This window comes from Eulemur rufifrons, chromosome 16 (genome assembly GCF_041146395.1).
Source record: "Eulemur rufifrons isolate Redbay chromosome 16, OSU_ERuf_1, whole genome shotgun sequence".
Classification (NCBI taxonomy): domain Eukaryota; kingdom Metazoa; phylum Chordata; class Mammalia; order Primates; family Lemuridae; genus Eulemur; species Eulemur rufifrons.
Window position 1 is genome coordinate 56311541 of NC_090998.1, and position 25534 is coordinate 56337074.

Genomic DNA, 25534 nt, shown 5'->3' on the forward strand with positions numbered 1-25534 from the left:
GGCTTATACAGTCTCCACTCTATCATGAATACTGACATCTTCACTCACTATCAATAATAAATATATTTTCTGATGGAATGAATTTAAAAATCAGAAGCCCTTATTATTTAAAGTTCTTCATGATCTAGTTGCCACCGACCTCTGCAACCTCATACCGTACTCTTTGCCCCCCCAACTCCACCCCATCCACAAAGGCCTTTTGTTGTTCATTCCTTCAACAGCATCCCAGATTTGTTCTTATCTCAGGATCTTTGAACGTACTGTTTACTTGCTGGGAAACTTGCTGGGTCAGAATTCTGTCCCACCAGATCCGATCAACCTGTTCTCTCACTTCATGCAGGGCTTTCCCTAATCACCCTGTTTAAATGGCTCCCTCATAGTTCTTTCCCTAACCTTGCTTGCTTTCTCTTTTCATAGCACCTAGGATTACATTAGGTATTTATTGGTTTATTAAGTCTAATATGATAAAGTCTATGAAAGTGGCATGCAAACTGATGTGACAAGAAGGAAGGGAGAAACCATTTAATGCTAATTCAACGTGGTATTTTGAGACATAGCCTCATGGGATGGAACTCGTAGGAAGTAGCTGGTCAGTCCTGGCTTTGAATTCCAGCTCTACCACTTATTAGCCAGGTGAGTTTGGAAAGTGCTTATGTTCTGTAAACCTTAGCTTCTTTATCTTAAAAACATGGACATGATAGTACTGATCTTAAAGCTTAGTATTATTATTCTTAAGGATAGTAAACTGAAATAAACTTAGACCATGTTTTCATAACATTATAACTGATATACAGTAAGTCTTCAATGCCTGATAGCTTAAAATTATTAAATATGATAGTTTGTAAAAAATAATCAGTTGACTTTGGCTGTAAAACTAAGGTATTTTTCCTTTTTGGCCAAATAGCTAATATCCATTAACTTTTCCAATTAATGGTCAGTGACCTTGCTTCTTAAAATTATTAATTACCTAGATGAACATTTATTATTAATTATTTTTTTATTAATTACTTAGAGGACTTAGAGATCGTGTAGTTTACCCTTGTCAATTTACTGACTAGGAGAAAGATATTTCCAAGCCCTCCATCAAGTTATTTAAATGCATATTATAAATAACACTATTCCTTCTAGGAAGGTAATTTGTTAATCAGAGAAAAAAGAGCAGAGATATGCATATAATGCTTCTGTTTTCTCACTGGCTAAAAGCTTTCATTCTGGCATAGACTGGCTTATTCAAAGCTATTGACTAAATAGTATTAACTTTCTTATCTTCTATATGTGTATCATTAATAAAAAAGATGAGCAAATATACTATAAATGTTACTGTAATAGATTTTTTTCCAGCCTGCTGCTATCTTTTAACCTTTGAAAGTGCTTAATATTTTAAAAATTATGGTTGTGTTTAAGTTTTAGTATACATGGCAAGTGCTCCTGTTTTTAGAACTATGACATTATTGCTATAATTTAATTTAGTTTAAGGAACATTTATTGAATGCCTACTTTGTACTAGGTTCTACTAGATATGAGGATATAAAGGTGGGTAAATCATACTTCATTTTCTGAAAGATCTAAGTCCAGTGATCACTCTAATATTATGATAAAATTATGACTAATATCATGATAATTATTGTGAATAGAGGTGTTGTTAAGGTGTGATTTGAGCCCAGGAAATAGATACCTAAGTCAGATTTGGGAGAAGGCTTTCAGAAGAGAAGGAGCAGAAAGAAGAGAGGCTGTGAGAACTCTTTTCTGTGCAACTTTTCACATTCCTAATTTTATGGGGCTACACAATAAGTGACTTCCTTTTACATCTCTTCAGGCAATGCCTGAACCGTATCTTTTTTTCTCTAGGAACTGATCAAATAGACTATTTCATGACAGAGATGCCTCCCCTGTGTTTTCCCTTTTTAGTCTATGGTACTCCAAGGACTATTGGGGTTTCCAATCTGTGTCACAGGATCTTCCCACAAAGAGCATATAAAAGTCTCTTAATAATGAATAATAAAGAATAACATATAAAACCTAGTAAACTTTTTAATTAAGCATTTCAGCAAGTGCTTTAAAACTCTATGCCCTAAGGGACAGTGACAGTGTCTTCTGCATATATTGTGAAATATGTGGTAGGCTATTTATTGGCTTTAAATGAATATTCAATTAATAAAGAGTGGATTATGATCCTCTGAAGAGTCTGAGAATTGTGCTTTTTTCCCCCTAAATTTCAAGCCCCCTGGAATCAATTACCTTTAAAGAAAACTCACAGTAAAATAGGTCGTTTTTGTACCAGCCACTCATCTCCCCATTTCGGTAGATTCAAGAGTAACATTCACAGGAATTCAGAGTGGACTTTAAAAAGCAATCCTGGATCTTAGGTGAAAACAAAGCTAGCTAAGATCAGAGCATCTCAACTTCAGCTAATATAGTCTGGTTTTAATCTCCTTCTTATACAAATACTCTTTTGTACTCCTCAAGATATGTTGTTTGTTTGTTTGTTTGTTTGTTTTTTTGAGACAGAGTCTCACTCTGTTGTCCGGGTTAGAGTGCCGTGGCATCAGCCTTGCTCACGGCAACCTCAAACTCCTGGGCTCAAGCGATCCTCCTGCCTCAGCCTCCCAAGTAGCTGGGACTACAGGCATGCGCCACCATGCCCAGCTAATTTTTTCTATATATTTTTAGTTGTTCAGATAATTTCTTTCTATTTTTAGTAGAGAAGGGGTCTCGCTCTTGCTCAGGCTGGTCTCGAACTCCTGAGCTCAAACAATCCACCCGCCTCGGCCTCCCAGAGTGCTAGGATTACAGGTGTGAGCCATCGTGCCCGGCCTAAAAATATGTTTTAACGGGCCGGGCACGGTGGCTCACGCCTGTAATCCTAGCACTCTGGGAGGCCGAGGTGGGCGGATCGTTTGAGCTCAGGAGTTCAAGACCAGCCTGAGCAAGAGCGAGACCCCATCTCTACTAAAAATAGAAAGAAATTATATGGACAGCTAAAAATATGTATAGAAAAAATTAGCCGGGCATGGTGGTGCATGCCTGTAGTCCCAGCTACTCGGGAGGCTGAGACAGGAGGATCCTTTGAGCTCAGGAGTTTGAGGTTGCTGTGAGCTAGGCTGACGCCACGGCACTCACTCTAGCCTGGGCAACAGAGTGAGACTCTGTCTCAAAAAAAAAAAAAAAAATATGTTTTAACGTAAGCTCTGGTAAATTGGAGAAGGAGGAGGGAAAGGAGGAAAGAGTATATGTTTGTGTTGGGAGGATGGGAGAAGCAGCTGTGTAGCTGCACATGGACAATCTTTTGTCTATTTCTTTAACATTCCTCATTTATTTGCCTCTCTTCCTCATTGTCTTTTCTTTGATTCCTAAATCGTTTCTTATGCCTACCCTAATCCCAACAATAAAGAAAATAGATATTGACTACTTCTCCCTAAAATAGTAACAAGGTATACTTAATTATACATGCAATATTCTTTAAATTTGTTGTTTTTATTTTGTTAGTAACATTTCCCTTTGATGATGCAAATTTAGAGAAACTACATTTCAGCTTGCGGACCTTAAGCATGCTCCCAACTGGGCTGATTACTTTCAGCTAATCTAGTGTTCCATTCACTGGATTCCACACACTTCCCCTGTATTGATTGTATTATCAGTAGTAGTAATCACAGATATCATTACCAGCCAATTACACAAACACACATCTGAACTAGGTAACCTATTCACCAACATTATCTCTTACAATTCTTAATTTTCTAATGAAGCTGATCGTCCTCTTGTCCAATTAGGTGTAGCTACATATTTTGATCTAGTAGGCTTAAATGCAAGCATATTGAATTATGTAGTAGGTAATTACTTTACATATGTTGGTAACAAAGCAATTTGAGTGTAATCTCTTTCTTATTCTATTTGAGGACTGCATTAGAGAAGGTTAATAGCTTAAAAAAAATAGACCCGAACATATATTTGGGTGAAATACAGTGGAAGTTATTTCCTGGTCACATAACAGGACTGGGTGAGAGAAGTGATACTTGGCCACGCAGTTATCCAGGGAGCCACACAGGTTTTTGGCATATTCAATACAAGACTTCCAAGGGCATCTGGAAGATTCATTTCAGAGGAAAAGAACATAGAAGAGCTAATGTGAAATGTCTATGGGAAACCCTGGAAGTGAGGCCTATTCATATTCTGTTGGCTAGATCTCAGTCATATGAGGACCACACCTAACCACCAGGAAGACTGGGAAATATTGTAGTCTATCCTAGCAAGAAGAAAAGAGCATGGATTTTGGTGAGCAGTTAGCACTTTCCGCTATAAGTACTCAAAATAGAACTTACTTCATTTCTCTATTTAATAAATACTTTTTTAAAACTTGCTTTGTCATTATTTGGAACTTCTACTAGGCTTGCTTTGCTTTTATTTTTTTACACAATGCCAGATGTCTTATAAAACCTAAATCCAAGCCCTGCTTCTTAGACTTATACATTATTAAGCAATCAAAGCATGGAGAATATGAAATTACAAAGTATTTTTTCAAGTTTTTAAATACATAAATTGTGCCCACACATATTATAATTATTTTTAGCAGATTAAATTGTGGATATATAGGTTAAATTAAAAGTTTTGGGGGACTAAAAAGGGAATCTCCTAGTTCAACCCTCTAATTTCATAGAGAAGGAATGTGAGAGATGTCGAGGTGAATTATTGTACAGAGAGTGTTAGTGGTAAAGTCAGGTCCAGGCTCTTTTGCTAGTCTAAGTTTCTTTCCATAACATTATTTGTCATCTTTTGTATTTGCAGTCATATAGCTCTCAATGTATAAGTCATTAATGTCTGTCCATTTATAGAGATGAAGTAAAACACAATAAATTATAATTAGCATGTGACTATCATGTACTAAAGCTATGAGAAAATAGATCCACACAACTTGGAAGATCTATAACAAGGTAGCCACTTACTAAATGTTTTTTTAAAATATATTAACTTTATTTCTTTGACAAAATAATAATGGATTCTAAATAAACATTCAACTCTAAAATTATGCAATCCATAGCATATGTAAAGAGGAAGTGCTAATTAATATTTAGAATTATAAATTCAGGGTAATAAACTATAAAATCTGAAATATTGTAATATATGTTTTTTAAGGAAGAAAACCAAAGCATTATTTTCATAAAAAAAAGTACACTCCTTTTTCAGTGAGCAACAAACCTGTGAAATCAAAATGTAGCTATATTACTGAGATGCCAAACTAGCTAAAAGATAGGTGCTTATTTAATTGTTGCTGCCATAGCCTAATTTTATGCTATTTGTACAAGGATCTATAATATAAAATGGAAACTGTGCAGGAAAAGTGGCACAAATCTAGATGTACTCTAAATTGTACAAACTTTAAGAAATTTTGAAATTGTGTGAAATTTGGAGTTATCATATTTATGTCAGATATTAAGTATAGTTGATTTTGTATCACGGTTGAATCAAAATCGTTAGAGTCACACACATTCTTTTGTTTTATTTCAAAGAAAAATGAAACATAATCTTCAGAATTGGTTTTTATTGTAAACACAATAAAACAGTGTATTACATAATAAGCACCATAAGCTGTAAGCTAATATTCATCTGTAATTTTCACTTAGCACATTTGAGTTAGAACTAAATAATCTAGCAAATTTATTTTAAGTGAAGATAAGAAAAGACTTTGTTTCCTCCCTGTTCACCTTCCAACAGGCACAAATAAAAAGGTTCATCTAATTCTGTGATGCTACAGAAGAACAATAGTGTGAAATGTAAATAAGTGAGATAACCAGGCTTTGGTTGCTTTCATATTTCCCTCTTCTCTATGTTAAAAGTCTGCATTCAGTTAATTAAGTCTTAGTCTGTTCAGGCTGTTGTCACAAAATACCTTATACTGGCTAATTTGTAAACAAAAGAAATTTTTGCTCACAGTTCTGGGGGCCGGTAAGTCCAAGATCAAGGTGACAGCATATTTGATGTCTGGTGAGAGCTTTCTCTCTGCTTCAAAGCTGGTGCCTTCTTGCTGCATCTCACATGGCATTGCAAAGAAGGGGCAAGAAAGCTTGTTGGAGCCTCTTTTATAAAGGCACTAATCCTCTTCATCAGGGTGGAATCCTCATGACTTAATCACTTCCCAAATGCCCTGCTTCTTAATATTATTACATTGGGTATTGGGTATATGAATTTGGGGGAGAGAGCAACATTCAGACCATAACAATTATTAATGTAAAAAAATTAAGCAAAACACATAGTGTTGCCATATGCAGCAGACACATCAAGAGTAAGACCATCTTTTAATGTACTTTAGATTGTCATTTATGTTGCTTTGATTTTACAAGAATTTTGTATGCATTCCACTGGAGAATAGAGATGTACAATTCTTTTTGGCTCATCTAGCTATAGCCTCTTAAACTATAGACGATATATATTTAGATAATTTTTAAAAGCTACATTTTAGTGTTTTCTAAAAAAATCTGGTATTGGCCCCTAAAAGGGGATACAACATCTGATATTAGTGGCATAACATCTATTTGAAAGGAAATAATAAAAAGGAAGACTCTATTCTTCTTTTAACATTTTTCTAATTTATGCTTTATTAAAATCTAACTCTGATGTTTATAGATGTTATGGAAATCAATTAAAAAAACACGTTTGAAAAAATGCTTATATTGTAATCTGACATAGATGTATTCAAAACTATAAATGGACACTTTAATTTGATCATCTTTTTGAATGTAATGTGTATTACATGTTGCACACAGCTATATGGACAGTAAAGAGAATGTACTGAGAAATTGAAATTACATTTTAGTAATCAATTATTTTCAATTGCCTGTTATCCCTGAAGAGTTTCTGTGAAAGACCATAGCTAGAGTTGGTTTTGTTAAAATTCCTTAATTCCTTCCTTTTTTAAAAATATGCATTTTGATGTTTTTTTATTCATGTAAATTTTTAACTTTCCAACCCTGTATATATTAAGGGGCATTGGCATCCTACATAGGACTATATTTAAAAAATGAGTAATTTCATTTTTATAGCACTGAATATGCTTTCTTTATACTGTGATGAATCTTGCTTTCTGCCTTTTATTTGCATAAGTAAAATCTTCATTTTTGCATCATCATGTATCTTTTCTGCATATAATTAACATTAACTTTTTTTTTTTTTTGACTGTGCAGGGCTGGCTATTTGCCTCAGAATATTCCCCTAGAGATTATGAGATACCTTTCTGAGGAGAAGGATTTTCTTCCTTGGCACGCTGCCAGCCGAGCTCTTTATCCTCTAGACAAATTACTGGACCGCATGGAGAACTACAATGTCTTCAATGTAAAAAGATATAATTTCTTCTTTCTAATTTTTAGAAGATAAACTATTTTCTCATTTTCCACAATATGAAACTGACCCTAAGTTACTTTAGTTCCTTCTTCCAGTTTGTTTTATCATTTTTGTCCTGATTTTCTATGCAACACTGATAACAATTATTTGGAAAAGAAATTTAATGCAAGCTACCTTTTGTTCTGGCCTGAAAGTGTCAATTAAGCTTAAACGCTTCAGAATTTAAGAACACATATGCATGATAAATCCTTAAAATTCAAACTTACTTTCCAAGAGTTAAAGGGCTCTGTGTTCACAAAGGACTTAACCTGGGTAGAGGGATCCCAAAGATCTTAACAGAATATAGGCAGTTTCAGTAAAGATTCTTAGTCATTATTTTTATCCAAAAGGGCATAGTGAATTCAATTCACTTCCTTAATTAACAAGGATAAGATCAACATTGAGGCAAAAGCCCATTCATAATTGGGTCCAAGGGGATACAGGAGAGCAAACAACAGATAATCCAAATAGACATGAAGACATGACAAACATTCCAAATGCTACCTGACCAGATTTTTCTAAACCCAAAGCCTGGTAAGCCAAAATTGCACTGCTGACACTGCCTCATCTGATTTAATCATCATTTCGAATAATATTAGGATTAAGTACTGCTAATGAGCTTTTGATTCTTAAATTTTTTTTTAATCACTGTGCTTTCTACCACCTTTGTGCACTGTTTACCTTTGGTTATTTTAAAAACCTGCCCTGTGTTTTATAAAATTACTCTATTTTTTATGACATACTGAGTCTGCTAATTAACTTACACATTTGGAATTACTCAAAACTGGAATGCATGACATAAAATTTTTTATTAGAGCCATCTCAATTGTCTGATAGCCATCAGAATTGCTTCCTTTTTCATCCTAAATCTACAGAAAAGTAACTTTTTAAATGATTTTTTTAAAAATAGGAAAAATTGTGGCACAACTGTTTATTATTGTTAGTTTTTCCTAAGCCTTTACAACAGACAGGCAAACAAATGGGTCATTACAGTTATGTTATAATTTTTATCTGTTAGAGAAAAAAACTTATTACCCTTTCTTCATAACATGCACTGCAATATTAAGCCTCTATAAGCATAAAATGCATTTTTGCATATGTTTATACTTTAGAATATTGTATCATGTCAGATATTTCATTTTCCGTAAAAGTTAAGAATTGCTTTTACTGTAATTCAGTGCTTTCATTTCTTTGACAAAATTCAAGGACCACATTATAGTGAGGGAGTGCGTATCTTACATTGAGACTGATATTTAAATACATCATTAGCTGAATGGATTGCTGACTTTGAAATACTGTGTCATTACACTGAAGCGTTCCGTGTATCTCAGTTTCATCAATGCTAGGCTGCTGGCTGAGCCAACATAACAGTTTTGCATTGAGTATGTTCTATTGACATAAAATGCATAAATTATTAGATGCACATCTTCATTTAGTATATTACATGTATTTGTATATATGTATGTATGGGTGTTATCAATATTCTTCGTTTTCTTCATTTTGTTACAAAGATAGTCATCTAAAACATTTAGTCATGCAAATTACTTAGTCGATAGGAAGAAGAGAGTAGACTTCTACCATTCCAACAACATTTTATCCTTATTTTCTATATTTGAAATACTGATTTGAATAAACATACAATAGAGCACCACTGTGCCTGTAATTTTACTGCTATTTGAAAGTGGGTCCATTTAAAATTGAAGGAAGACTTTTCTCCTTCAATTCCTCAAGCCAAAACCTTTGGTGCAATCCTACACTCCTTTCTTTCTCACACATTCCACCTGCAGTCCATTGCATCTTGGCTGATCTCCTCTGGTCCCTCCATCAGTTTTCACATGTGGTACTTTAATGTTCCTATAACTGGTCTAACTACTACATGCTCACTACTACTACTGCTGCTACAGGATATATTTACATACACCCTTGCCAGGCAGATCTTTTTAAAACTCAGAATAGTTCTTGCTGTTCCTTGGCTCTCACATCCCAATTGTTTCCCCTCCAACTCAGAGTAAAATCCAAAGTCTATAAGGTATCTGCAATCCTCAGCATGATCTGAACCCCCACAACCTCTCTGCTCTCACCTCTTCCACTTTCCCCCGAATCATACTGGAAATCTTGCTGTTTCTCAAACATACTGAGGATGCTCCTGCCTCAGGGCCTTTGCACTTACTGTTGCCCCTGCCTGAGACATTCTCCCTCCAGATCTTTAATGGCTCACTCGTTTTCATTAGTCAGGACTCTGTTTAGCTGTCACCTCCTCAGCAAGCCTTTACTCACTCCCCTATGTGAAATACTCACCCCCACAACTTTTGATCCCTTTACCCTGCTTTATTTTTCTTTTTATCACTTAACCATTTTCTGATATCATCTCACTTGTTAGATGAGACAATGTTTGTTTTCTGCCACTAGACTGTCAGTTCCATGGAAGCAAGGACCTTGTTCACAAAGAGGAAGATGAAGGTTACAATGCCCAACCCCTAGAACGGAGCCTGACACATGGTGGACCCTCAGTAACAGTTGTTGAATAAATGAACAAGTTAATCAACCAATATTAGGGAGGGTATGAGAGCTGTCTGAGCCTCGGTCTTCTCATCAGTAAGATGGGAAGGGATAGTATTCACAAGAATTTTAATTGTCATCATACAGAAGTTTGAAACTGACCTTATCTGTATTTCTCCTACCCCCACTTAGGAATATATTTTAAAGCAAGTTGCAACAACGTACATCAAGCTTGGATGGCCAAAAAACAATTTTAATGGATCTCTTGTTCAAGCATCCTACCAGCATGAGTACTGTTTTATTTTCTTACTCTTCTTTTCCTCCAGAGCTGTACAATTACATACTACTAGTGCCATTGTGACTTTATCAGCATGAGACAATCTTTCTTTCATTCTCCATCTGATGTTTCACTTTCCTGGGAGAACTGCTGCTGAGTAGTACAGTTTCCATCACTTGATCCCCAGAACAAAGACATTTCCCTGCTATGTTTTAATTTAAGATCTGCCCTTGCTGGTGATACTGAGATTGAAACCCCTGCCCCTCTCTGGAATATGGTTTCCAGAGAAGACTGTTAATACCTTTAACTGTCACTCTAAGTGTCTTTTACTCAGCAGCACAGGATTTCCAGGTCTAAAAACTATTTTTGCATTAATAATTTACTGTTCTGCTATTTATTTAATGAGTTACTCTGACTTTAATTTTTTTTTCTTTTGATGATATCTAGAGAACTACGTAGAGAAGTTATAATGCTGGCTTGTAGCTTTGGCAACAAGCACTGTCACCAACAGGCGTCAACACTTATTTCAGACTGGATTTCCAGCAACAGAAACAGGTTAGTTCAACCCAATTCTGTGTTTCTGATATTATTTAATAGTACTTTCAGATTTTCAGTGAATGCATTTTATTTATCAAGTGGAGAAAAACAAAACAAGAAAAAAAAACACAGCAAAACTTTGTTTCAGGTTCAAAGCTTACAAGACAATAGCATGAAAACTACAATGCATTTATCTTTGGAATGTTTCATCTAGTTTTAGACTAACTTTCCTAATCTAGGCCTTTATTCTTTATATATGTAAGTTGTCACCTTATTTCAAGTTTTGAAAGCCCTGCCATCTCATAAGAACAAAATAATTAAATTTAATCCAAACTCTTCAAAGTTCTTTATAAAGGTTGTAGTATTTATTCATAAAACAATGACCAGCATATGTTATAAACAAGATAGCATAACAAATGTTAATATTTAAATCAAAAAGGTTATGAAAAGAGCTCTTTACTTTTTCAGTGACCCTTGACAATAACCTTAAACTTGTAACTTATCTTGGAATTTTACAGTAGGGTATTTTAATACAAGATATGAAGATAAAGTTATTTAATTGAATTATTTTTGAGGAAAAAATTGTATTAAATGTCACTTGTTAGAATACTAAACATAAAAATAATCAAAGATCATTGATCTTCTGACCACAGTATTTTAAACCTTCTTAAGTTGTCTTTATATTTCCAAGGGGCTTTATGTTCCATTTCTTTTTATACTATCCCTTTCTCTCCAGTTTCTGCCCTCCGTGTTTAACTAGAGTCCTTCCTTCTAGGAAGGAAGAAGAGCTAGGAGGCAATTTGTACAGATGATGCTATTTTATGTGCTACATGGACTTGTCCCTCATATGGGTGGGCGGGGATGACCCCATGGACAACAGAGTAAGAGATTTATTCTGGATGAACATAGAGAACCATGGTCAGTATACCCTACTTATGAAATGGACTGGTATTTGTCTTGTTACAAGTTATTTAGGTTTAAATTTTATATCGAACTGACTCCAGATCAAAGGGTGGCTATTCTGTTCTAAAGGTCTCTGAGGGAAATCTTTCACTGCATTATTTAGTAATTTTTCATAGTATCTCACCTTCTACAGCATTTTTCTGCTTGCCCTTTTAAGTTCATTGTTTCTGGTCCTAAACGAAACTAAAAAGGAAGATATTTAATCACTATCATCTGTCATTTGATCCATTATATATTTGAAGATAATAATTAAATCTGCCATCAGTCTTCTTTAGAACTAAAACGTCCTCATTTTTTAAACTTTCACTAATAATTGTCCTTTTTACCATGTCTTTTGAGAACTATTCTATTAGACCAGAAATGTTACACAAACTTCCTTCTTATTTTTTAATATCTCCTTTTATTCTATCACATATAATTAGACCATGAAAATAAACATTGATTCCAAATTATTACAGCCAAACTTTTATTGAGGTACATATGAGAGAAAAAGATCAAATGTATTATTTAGAAATTATAGTCTCTACTTCACTCCCTTTTGTTTTTGTTTGTTATTTGTTTTTGTCTTATTTTGCTATAAACGATGCCCTTTCTCAGAGGTGATAATTGCTTTTTAACCCTTTAAGAAGTTTATACATGTAAACATATTTCTTACCATTTTATTAAAATTGTGCTTACATCAATGCCTCAGCATAATTTCACTAGAGAGCATTCAAGCATGATGTCACTGCCTACATTTTAAAAATCTAGCTATTGGGAAACTGCTATTTTTTAAATAATTCCTTCATTTAACAAAATTTTATTGAACGGTTCTCAGTACCAGGTGGTAGCTGGAAAGCAAAGAAGTGGATCTCAAAATTAATAGAAGATACAGCTCTTTAAACAAACGGTTTTATTTTGAAAGAACTAAGCACAAGACAGGGTGTGAATCCAGAGAAGGGAAGGATAACTATCTTGGAAGCATCTCACTCTGCCTTATGAAGGATGGGTAGAACTTTGTTAGAGGACAAGACAGGATTAAACGCAGGGATAGGTGTTTATGAGTATGACAGGTGGGTGGGTGGGGATTCCAGACAAAAGAAAGGTACATGGGTTGCTGTTTAATTTAAAAGGTGCAGTAATTTTTGACTTGCAAACTTGAACAATCCATCAGTTCCATAATTCTCTTATTAATGAAATTTCGCATAAGGCATTAGCTCATTTTGGTTTTGATAACTTTGCCATTTATTTGTGGTAAAACAATTAAATTTGAGCCAAACACTATAAGAGTTTTTTGTAATTTCCTACATTAATTTTATATTTTCTGCTTGGCTCCCTTTTGTGACTGGGCAGATAAACATGCTCAGTGAATCTCACTCTGTGTTTACTAAGATTTGCTTAACCAACCATATGACATGCCCCAGCATACACAAGTGACCTACCACACAGAGGGCACATGATACCCACTTGGCTACCTACGTGTGAAGATCAGTGATTTAATCTGGATTTTTTAGATGACAGTTTAATAATAAAAACAATAATACAATCCTGTAGTTGATGCTAGGTTTAACTTTCTTAATTTGAGTCAATGAAGGGAAGAACAAGATTTCTTGTTAAATGTGCATGTAGCAATAGACTAGTCATCTTTGATTTTTTTTTTTGTCATTTAATGGAAGCTTAAAAAGAGTAATTTGCAAAAATTATCTTAAAAAAGAACACTAGAGGTAATGTAGTGGTATCCTTGTAAAATGTTTTGAGAGATGTATTAATATACTTATTCTAATAAAATCTAAAGAATAATGAGTCATAGAAGTCCCAAAGATTGCAAATCTCTGGGGTACTGTAGTGCTATGCAGCATAATCTTGATACACTGGGGAGATGGGTAAAATTAGTGACATCAGAATCAGGAAAATGGAATGAATGTGAAAGTTGGTGCAGGTAGGGATGATGGGACCAAAAACTGCAATGAATAGCTACAGATGTTAGCAGCAGAGAGAAAAATTCAAGAATTACAGTGGATGATAAATTGAATGAGTCGACATTCTGATCCCTGTTAAAATATTCAAATGCTACAGTGTGTTGAATTCTAATGGTGATGTCATGCATAAAAATGGATTGAACTACATTCAGGTCTTGTTAGGCTGCAATTTGGGGACTAAGTTCAGTGAAATGCCACATTTCAGAAAAGAGACAAATTGCCAAGCATTTGGTGGCGAACAATACAAATCATAAAAAGATCTTGAAAACACCAGCTATGAGAGGAGTTTGTGAGACCTGAAAATCTCACTCTAAAAAATAAAACAAAACAAAAAGGATACAGAAAACATGATAGCATTTTTGTGTATATAAAAAGCATAATAAAGGGGATAGAAATTATTTTTTTCACTAGTTGGTGCAAATAAACAAGAAATAATAGGCCTATGTTTTGCTGAGTAAAATATAGGAAGTATGATATTACTGTAGATTTATTATTTAAAAATTTCTGTATTAAAACATTATCGAGGTTGTATAGTTAACTATACAGATATCATAATATGGCATTATGGGGTTTTCTTTAAGTAATAAATTTAACCTGATATTAAATATGTGTCCACAATAATGTATTATTTTTAAAATATTATTAAAGGGCACAATTTAAAGCTTTAAGCCAATTCGGAGTCAAGATTTAAAGTATTTAATTTAAAGAATTACTCAAGAAATAGTGGTATCCATTTCCTAATATATAAATTGAAGACTGTACATAAAAACAATACCCTAAATCAACAAAACAATGCAGCATCTTGTACATAATAAGTGTTTACTAAATTGAAAAGAATTGGAAATTCATTTCAAATTTGAATAAAAATTAAGACCTTTCTATAATAAAAATGATAAGAAGAGAAGCATCTCTAATTTACAACATACGTAATAGTAAGCTTCACTACTCATTCCATTAATTATAATGTTACTAATATTATTCTCTTTAATTATGATAATAATCAAAACTATATTTACTCTATTTATTTATTACACTTCTGGCACTGACTTAGTGCTTTTTGTGTACAATGTCATCATTTTAATTTTCATTTTTTAACAATGAAAAATTCCAAATTTACAAAGGTTATACAATTTGCCAAGATTATGTAACAATAGATGTTGGAGCTGGGCTTCTACACCCTGCATCCCTGCCCCCTAATCCTATCGCATGTGGTTATATGGCATATCAAATTATCCTATATCAATAATATATATTTGTTCAAAAGTAGTAAAAAAAAAAAAAAACTTAAACACCACCCAACAGAGCTCAAGCACTCTCTGCAGTGAGTATAAGCAACAGTTTTATGCTCAGGGGACTGTGTGTCACAAGCAGTGGTTCTTGAACATGAACATGCATCAGAATCATCAGGTGGACTTGTTAGTACACAGTTTGTTGGGCTCCACCACTAGGATTTCTGATTTAGTAGACAGAGTGAGGCTCAAGAATTTGTATTTATAACAAATTCCCAGGTAATGCTGATGCTGTTGGTCCAGGGACCACACTTTGGGAACCACTGGTGTAGGGAACAGTTACTGTCTTCAGAGTTGGAGACATTTGTGATCAAACTGAACCTGTTCCACTAAATAACCTTGGGAAAATCTCTTTGCTTCCTCATCTGAAAAATGGCAATCATATTACCAACCACACAGGTCATGAGAGTTAGGTAAAAGGATACCTATGTAATACTTACCATCATAGGAAATCATAAAACGTTACTCATCTTCAGAGTGGCCCTCCACTTGTTTTGATGTCCTCTGTGTAACAGCTGGTGTGAATTTTAAATGGAGACAGTAGGGACAATAATATTTATTGTATATCTTCAGTGTTAGGCCTGCCCTCTGTAAGTTTTGAGGCTTATAAGGATGTGACCTGTAACATAAAACATAAAGCAAAATGCTACCATAGAGATTCTCAATTAGGAGCAAGAGGTTGTTTGCCCTTTTCCCCTACTTTAGGAAATATTGCTCTTCTTGGCCTCCAGGCAAATATTACTTTTTCCTCTTTGCACTTCTTAATCAGTTGCTATTTATGGCACTTGTTCCTTCCTCAGTCATAGCTCATTTTATCTCATAATGTAGACAGCTCCAGATTAACCCTTTTTCTTTGAGTCTGATCCTTGTCTATCAGTCTTTGCTCTTCTTACGTGAGAATATAAAGGTGGAAGGACAAAGGCTCTTTTCACTATGGTCTGTGTATTTCCAGTTCAGAAACTTCATGTTGTCGTTCTTCAAAACACAGAGGCTAACTTATCTTGTTTGCAGGTGCCATTCTGTTCTCTCAGTTCTTTATGCCACTTTTTCTATTCTTCTTACTATAAATTGTTCCTCTCTAAATTTTCGTAAGCTAAAGCCAGACCGGTCATTCTAGTGCTCAATTACCCTCATAGGCATTTTGTGGACCAGTGAACGTAGCAGAGAGTTTGTATGGAGTAGTGAAAAGGAGAGGGATTCCCAGCCCTTCAGTGAACTGTTAGGTTGTCCTTTGTCATTAAATAGATGTGGCTTTAGACAAAGCAGTTAACTTCTCAGAATCTCAATCTTATTTCTAAAGTGAGGAGATTGACACCAAAACTCCAGCGCTTACATCAACACTAACAGTCTAAAATTTCACATTCACTGTATTTGAAGATAAATCATACAATTCCCCCCAAATGGGAATAATTTGAGTTCTCTTTTGATTAGTCAAAGGTTATATGTCAATTTATTCAAGAATTAAATAAATACATATTGAGAAACTCCCGTGCACTGGGCACTGTGTTAGACACTTGGAATGCAGCATGCATTCATTCAGCTAATGCCAGCCCCTGTTACCTTCCAGGTGTTAAAATACATAGCTCCTGCTCTTGCACACCCTAAAGTCTGATGGGGTGGTGGGGAGGTAAGAGAAAGATAGAAGTTGTTCAAAATAGTCACACAAAACTAAAAATGAAACTTAGATAAATGCAACAAAGGAGAGATGTGTGATGTTCTTAGAGACTCCCATATGGGAATTTGTTCAGTGCAAGGAGATCAGGAAAAACACCCAGCCCTGAGAGCTGGTAGTGGAAATGAGAAGAAGTGGAGATATTTGAGCATTACTGAGGAAGAAAAGTGACGGGAGTTAATGATTGCATTGTTGGGTAAGAGAAAGAAAGCCATTAAAGACAATTCTCTAGAATAATCCAATAGGGCTCAAACTTTGTGCACATATTAAAATAATATGTTTAAGTTTACTTCCAAAATTCTCTGTCATACATTTAAATAATTTCAAGGATTTAACTTATAGCATATTATTAATAGACATATTAAAAAAATATCCTTTTAAGCCCTCTGAATGTATGTAGTGGAATTTAAACACCATAGCTATTTTTTACTTACCATTAGCCATTTTAAAATATGATGAATGTTTTATTTAGTAATCACAGATTTTATATCATTCCCCCTTCTTCCCCAAATTTGTATTCTAATATATCGTTGCTTGAAAATCTTTTATGGATTACTATCATACCTTTCTATTAAAAAACTACATACACACATATGTATATATGAAAGAAAGTCATTGTTCATGTCATCACAAAACTTTATGTTAATTTTTCTAAATTTAGTTATTATAATTGTTAGCTTGAAAAATAATTTTCAAACATATAAATAAAAATTGTTAAATATAAAAGTAAAAAATGAGCCCTTTTTTCAATTAGTTTATGTATTCATGGATAATAGGTAATGATATTACTTATTGCTAGAATGAGAAAAGCTTCACCATAAATTTTGTTTCTATTTTTATGTTAAAGTGCTGAGAAATATTATACATAAAAATAAGTGGGAATAGGAGGTGTTTTGTTCTATCAATGTGACACAATTCTTCACAATCTTTCCAAGTCTTGTGCCAAATATCACATAGTAATCTATTACCAAAAATTTTTAATTATCACCTGACAACATGATTAGGTCTTTCTTCAAATTTTATGGAAGCAAAGAATTTAAAAATTCAAAAACTCATTTTCTAAACATCAACACCAATATTCAGAATTTTCTCTTTGCTAGTGCAGTATATTGCATCCTCAGAAGGTGCAAGATGAGTGAGAAATATGCTTTTCTCCTGGAAAGTGGGAGAAAATAAAAAGGTCTTATAAATAGTGTCCATGTGAAAGTTTAGAATTTGGAAATTGATTCCCATAACACTACCTATGTTTTAAGTACTCCTTGGAAAGTCTTCCTTTACTTACAGAGAAATGAACACTGCTGCATTAATATGTGGGCAGAAAGAATGATAATTAGATGAGATTGCCCAGGCAGAGAATATACATCAGAGAAGAGTTCCAGACCAGGAATTGAGAAATCACAGCATTGAGTAGCTGGGTATAATACAGACATGAGCTATGGCCCTTGAACTTGAACATGTCCAGGGTATTCTAAAGTTATTTTATTTCTTCTATCAATTTTTATAAAATATTTCTAATTAATTATTAATCACGTCCTCTAAAAATCCAAAGACTTTTACCTTTCTATTTAAAGATGTAGATGCATATATAGGTATAGATATGTAAGGTGGTATATTTTCTAAGGATTTATACCTGGCATTTATTCATGTAGATGTCCCCAAAAACCTTATACAATTCTTAATTTTATTTTCACTCATTTGCCCTTAAAATATACAACTATTTGCACTCTATTTTGTATTATGAAGTAGACAATTTATATCTTAGTTTCAAAGTAATTTTCATGATTTTCTTACACGTGTTTAAATATTTTACTTGAAGTCCTATCTTACTAGTTAGCTAATGCTAATTTTATTAGTCAAGTTAGGTATCTCTTTGCCTCCTACTTATACCTGGCATAGAAACTGCTTTTCTCATCAGAATATCAAAAATTTATTTAACTTTTAATTTCTAAGTGTTTAAGAAGGATGTTGTAAAAATAGCTATATTCTCAGTGGATTATGTTAAGTAGCTTAAAACTGACTGAGCTATATATTTTTAGTCATTCATAGTTTTCTTGCAAGTGAAGTAATACAACATCCCACATTGCAATTTTGTTTGGCTGGTTCTCTATTTTGCACTTTGCATATTATGGGATGCTGCTTCACACACTCTGGTTATTTCACCCTGTGTGCAAATTCCACCCTAAACATTGTTCATAACAGGCTTAAAAACCTATTTGAATATTTGTAATGCTGATTTTAAAAGTATTTTTAGCTAGTTTTTGCCCAGTGCAAAACTTGAGAGCCCCCTCCTCTTTTTTTATCTTATATGATTGTAAAAAAAAAACTTAAGAGATAATCACCTTCCTTCCCTCACCTTTCTGGCCTGGGAATTTTCTAATTAAGTAGGTGCAGCTGCGCACCTTCTTGTGAATTGTTGCCTGCATAACCCCGGCATAGAGACTTAGAGCTTGGTCATGAGCATCTTTAAAGCAGAAAATAGTGTAGGAACCTCTGGCATTCACAATTATGAAAATTATTGTCACTATTGAAACCTTATGATCAGTTTATTCCTCCATAGTTCTTTAAGGCTAAAAATACAGTCTTTAACATGCTGCATCCCTGATTGTGACAGCTACAGTGTGCAGGGCCAGGTTCGCCAGTCTACGTGTGGGTAGTGGGATATCTGGATAACAGTCAACTTGCTTTTTAACTTTCAACTCTGTTTCTAAAATAAAATATTATTGCATCTTTCTTCCATAGTTATGATTCTACTTATTTTAATCAGCATTGGTTCACACTCAGATATGAAATGTACCGTGAGTCTCTATCTTGTCTCAGGTATGGGGGATCAAACTGAGAGCCAAAGAATGTGGTTCCTGCCTTACAATCCATGGGGTAGACCAGTGCTAATCAGATGTTATGCAAATAACGAGATATTTTAACTTCAGTGAGAACCCAGAGGGAAGGTGAAAAGGACAATTTGACCAGTTAGTGAGGCTGACTTTCCTGCCCAGTGACAACAGAACTGAGGTCCACAGGAAAGACACATGTTCATTTGGCTCAGAAGGAGAGGAAGCAACAGTGGGTAAAAATGGTCTTTCCCTCAGCATTCTTTCTCAAGGTTACATTCTTGGTACTTTCCAAAAGTTTAGTTGATCGAGCAGAATCTGTACTGACACAAGAACATCCTTTAAAAGTTTGGTAAGATGATTTTTTTTTTATTTAATCAGTTTTTGTTTTTATTTGCTGAGAGGAGCAAAAATCCCAGTTAGTTGATTATGCTCCTTGATCAAAGCTTTAGAAGATCTTTATTCTAAGATTAGAGCACTTTATCAAACAAGTGTTTTGGAAAAGCTATGTACAGCAGAAATAATATATGAGAGATAGTGAATGTGCTTGCTATTTGAATTAGTGCTATCATGAATTCCTTTGCAAACTGAAAATCTTTTCTTAGCCAGTGGTCACTACCTGGTTTACCATTTGTGTAAGTATAGGTTTTCATATATTACAATAACTTAAATAGTGTCTACACCTGAATATAGAAGAGAACTTTTTATTCCTTATTTCCCCTGAGCTCCTCTGGAATCACACTGGAAGTACTACATTTTTTCTTTGGCATTTGGAGAATTCAATACGTGCTAAGTCAGTTTAGTCCATCATGGGATAAATATTAGACCAAATGATCTACTTGAAGGACTAACATGGTTGTATTTTTAATTTACTTTTTGGTATAGCAGGGTTTTAATTGCCTGTAGAGCTAATATAATTCTAGTTAGTGCATATTCCTATTTATTTTCTTATAGCCACATTTAGTTTTTAATCTAAATGCATTAACAATTTTATATTCTAATTTAAAAGGCAGAAATAATCATACTCATGTTTTCCTTTTTCCAAAACTTTGATCTTTTTCCTGACATTTTAAATTTTAAAAAATTATATTAGTAACTATGTGTAGAGGCACATAGTCAATAGTATTTTTTCAAGGTATTTTAATTTTTATAGAAGTATGCTTTTTGAAGGTGACTTGATTTAATTTCTTTTTCTTTGCAGCACCCCTACTTCTGCCAATAGTAATTTTCTTATTGCCCTCGTATTGTTTGCCTAATATTATACTGATTTCAGGCATAATACTATTGAACTTTTGTGTCATCTATCAAAAAATATGACTATTGATTAGTTATAGGATAGCTCTATTTTTAACAGCCCAACTGTTTATCATAGTACAGTGCTAAGTGAATATAGATTTACATGGGCAACTCAGGGAACAATGCTGATTATACTTACAATAGTAATCATTATTATTTACTAAAAGCTGACTAACCAACATAAATATCTGCAGCTTCCAAAATGTTCTTACTTACAATGAATAGATTATGCTGACAGATTCAGATACGTTGTGTATAGGGTTCATTGCAATGACTGTCAACCACTATGAAGAAGAGATTTCCTCCATATATTCCCAAAGTAGTATAAGCATTGCTATGATCACTGAGAAGAGTCCCTCAAAAACTCTAACATTTCCTTTTTGTTTAATTTTTCCCCTTGTAACGAAGGCTTTGGACTGATTCTATAGATATATTTCACTCTATCTCAAAATAAAAATGAAAATAGTTCATGTTAGTCTTCTTTCTAATGATAGAGTGATAATATTTAACATTGTGACAATTATGATAAAATGTTCTATAAGCATCAAATATTGTTTTATAATATATATAGATATATATCTTAAGATATTTGAAAAGAAAGTTAGAACTTTGATGGCTTGTAAGTTCTTGGAAATAACAGCAAAATTAAAAGCATATACACATGCTGTTATGAGTTGAATAGTGGCCTCTAAAAGATGCCTTCAAATCCTAGCCCCTACCTCTGAGTGTGATCTTATTTAGAAATAGGATCTTTAAGGATGCAATGAAGGATCTTGAGATGAGATCATCCTGGATTTAGGTAGAACCCTAAATCCAAAAATGAGTGCCCTTATAAAACACAGAAAAGAAAACACAGAGAGATACAGATGTATCTTCACCACGTAAAGATGATGAAGGTAGAGATTGGAATGATGCAGCTACAAGCCAAAGAGCACCAAGGATTGCCGGAGCCACCAGAAGCTAGGAAAGAGGCATGGAATGGATTTTCCTGTAGGGTCTCCAGAAGAAACCAACCTTGCTAGCTTTTTGATTTTGAACTTCTGCCATCAGACCTGTGGGAGAATAAATTTCTGTTACTTTAAGTAACCAAGTTTATGGTAATTGGTTATGGCAGCCCTAGGAAAATAATATACATACTCTTGGTCTCTGCCTTATATTCAAACTTTGGTTTATAATCAGTATTTTGGATTTCTTTTTTTTTTGTTGTTGTTGTTTGATGGAATATAAAGGAGATATTGCAACTTAAATTTTTAACTTTAACTAACTTCATCTTACCCTTACTTCTTAAGATTTTCATCAAGGAAAAGTGGTATTAAAAAGTACTGAGAAGGCACTCCTTCTTGTTACTCACAAAATTCAGATAAAATTATAACCATCAGCCATCATAATCTTATTTTTTAAATTATGGAGGGCTAAGAGTACCCTAGAGTGGTCCATGACATGAAATAGAATAATATAGAGATATTTCCCTAAAAGTCATAGCAAAAAGCCTATACTCATTTTTCAGGATCCTTTACTTCTAAATATTTAGAGTTTCATTTGTTTCTTTCTATTAATTTGAGATTCTTTTTATAATTATAAAAGCAAATAGAAAAATTAAAGTTACTTCTATTTAATTTTCATATATACATAAACTTTGTTTATTTTATCTTGAAATAATATAGGACAGGCATTCAATGAATACAGTTTTCTCATTTTCTTTAGACATAAGTAATGCTATAACTGGTACTTGCCAGTTACATTATATATGCATGTATATACTTCAAATATTTCAATTATTTCACAAAATAATGAACAATATCAATTCTTTTAAAATATGTTTTTCTTAATTATATGTTTTTCTTAGTTATGGAAATGTTCCTTTTTACCTAATTTATAAATTTTTCTTGGGCTCATGCCATTCTCCTTTGTTCTGGAACCTAGGTTGTTTTGTTTTGTTTTCACTTTTCAATTATTTCCTATAACAGAAGTAGATTCTTCATAACTTTTCTAATTCAGTATTGTTTATTAAATTTGATCAAATGAATCATTATTCCATAAAACATACACATACGAGATTAATCATGCATTTCACTACTTTTTCACATTAAAAAAAATAACAGGAGGGTCAAAGTATATTTCAGTGAAGCCATACAACATATCAGATTTGATGTGAATCAGAATACTTCTCTATTTTTAAAAAGTACAGCATTTTCTTATATAGTGAATCTATCAGTTAAAACTATTAAAGCCTGAAGCATTGTATTTGGGGCAATACACATACACACACACATACAAATAATAAAATTTGTTTTGGCTAAAATAAAATCTATTTTTGATTGGGGACCTTTCAAGTGAGAAAAATGCATTATTCATCATCTACTCAAGATAGCTTAATGATTATGCAAAAAAAAAAAATTAACTGAATTACAATATTCAATTTTTCCCACACTGGAGAATCAGCCTTGTTAACCCCAGTGACCTTGACAGTGTATTAGAGATGAAGGTAAACCACATTTGTACTGATCCCTCACATTTATGGAAGTAATACTTCAATGGATACAATAAGTCTGTATAATGTTTCAACCTTTGTATGAAGAATACAAAAGATGATGACTTGCTATAAATTATTCCTGGGCAACAAATGATACTTGTCGAGGTAGAGCTCAATATAATCCAGTGGAGTTTTCATTGGCACTCAGACCTGGGTTATGATTTGAATGAGAACAGTGTTTATGTATTTGCTATTGTAACTAATGTGTCATTCCCATCATTTATCTTTCATCTTAACAGTTAAGCTAAAGTACTGATTCCTAATTATTGTGATTCAGACAACATCATTAATTTTTGTTTATATATTTAGACTTCATGTCATAGCAGGCACTTAGATTTACAGTGCCCTGACCAGAGCTGAGTGAATAAGAAGCTTAAATATTCATAGTCAGGATAGAGCAGATGAGTTGAAAAGCCATGGATAATAGGCAGGCGATTATCAGGAAACAATTTATCTCATCTTTAACACAGGCATCTATAAATAGGGCAATTTATCAGCCATTTCACAACTTCTACTACAACTGTATACCTCTTAAGTTTTAAATTATGTTATGCTCTTAGAGCTATTGATATATAGCAGCCTGCTGCTCACTGCTTTAGAGTGAGTCATCATAGATATATTAATTTTTCTACCTTTAATATAAAGCATTTTTTAAGTTCTTATGGGTATAATTGATTCTGGGCATATTGCAAGAAAGTCATAAGGGTTCTAAGCTTTGAAATGTTAGATATTAGTGTTCTAGGCTTTTTGGTAGGATGTGTTTAAAATCCAGGCCGGGTTGGTCAGAGTGCAGTGGTGTTTACAACTAATTGATCACAACCAGTTACAGATTCCTTTGTTCCTTCTCCACTCCCACTGCTCCACTTGACCAGCCTTTAAAAAAAAAAAAAAAAAAGTAAAATCCAGGCCAAAGAAAAATTTTAGACAAGTTACAAATTCTCCTCTAATTATTTGGTTTTTCCCCTTTACCTCTTTGTAGGTCTTTGTCATTCACACTGAATTTTTTGGGCTGTCTGTACATTACTCACTTATATTCTTTCTACCTCTTCTTTAATGTCTCCTTTTTGACCTCTTCTTTTTAATGTTATCTGGGTCGCTCAGTTTCTTATGTTTTTGTGCTTTAGCAATTATATTTTATAAAGCAGTTTTATAACCCAGATACTTAACCTTCATCATCCATTTTCCTGACTATCCAGTTTTATGCCTACTGGAAATAATAGCTACTTTGTACATGGGACTTAAACTTTTAAAAAAGTAATTTTATATATATTATTTCAACTTAGATAAAGTGAATGTCCCTTTCAAAGTACATTCACTTTCATTTTAAAGCCATTTGAAAGGAGTGCAGTTATCTTAAAACATAATCTTTTGATATATTCAGGATGTTAAGAGTTAAAATGATTCCCTCCTCCCCTGGCAGCAGTTCTTTTTCCTTTCATGTAGAAAGAGCAGCATATGCCTCTTTGCAAACATGCAAAATTCAAATATTAAGATGTATTGCACATCATTTTACAACACATTCAGGTAATTTTGAATACATTTGTTCTGTTCTCCATCAGGTTTCTCCAAAGCTATTCTTTTGAGGTCCAAAGGTCTGTGCAGACTGTTTTATAATGGCCTTTTCCTTTGTTCCGAGGTTTAGTATTCCTTTTTGTTATACTTAAAGTTCAGTGGAAATGAGCAAATGCTGTTTGCACACAAGTTAAAGAACTCCCTAGAAACAAAGCAGCCCTAGCTGTGGCATGAAATGTGCCTAGCGTTCGAACAACACTGCCGCCAGTGACCTTTGCACCGGTCCTGGCTATGCGTTTCCCATGGGATTCTCTTCCCCCTTTGCTAGAGGCAGTGTAGAGATACCTAGAAACCATATTCCTTCTGGCTGGCAGGGTTTTTATATGGATTCAGTGGCATCAGGTTTGATTGACAAGTATACCAGTAAAGTTAGTTGGGATTATAAAGGTGTAATTTATTGTAATGCCTTGAAATTGAGATATATCATCAGTCATGTTTTTAAATAAATTACTCCTTCACTTTCGGTGAGATTGTTTAAAAATTTTAATGCTGCCTTTTTAAAACATTCCATTACTCATTTGGGAAAGATCAGTTGTTACTTCATCATCATAATATAGTGATAAAAATAATGAGGAGGAGGAGAGTCATTATTACATCTTCAGACAATTAGCTATTTCTCCTGAACTGGACTCTGCACATTGTATAAAGAAAGCCCCTGTCCAGCCTTTGCTATATATGCATCAGGCACTGTACTAAGCGCAGGACAAACTTTATCTCATTTAATCATGTTAACAGCCCT

The 25534-nt window shown here is 33.7% G+C and overlaps 1 protein-coding gene across 1 annotated transcript in view; it reads left to right on the plus strand.

Moving 5' to 3' along the window:
* The window catches only part of TRHDE (thyrotropin releasing hormone degrading enzyme), a 367060-nt gene that overhangs the window by 322691 nt on the left and 18835 nt on the right, over positions 1–25534 (plus strand). The window contains exons 13-15 of the mRNA XM_069490875.1: positions 7176–7323; positions 10063–10160; positions 10595–10702. Of these exons, the coding sequence (XP_069346976.1) occupies positions 7176–7323; positions 10063–10160; positions 10595–10702 (354 nt within the window). The remainder of the gene's footprint in view (positions 1–7175; positions 7324–10062; positions 10161–10594; positions 10703–25534) is intronic.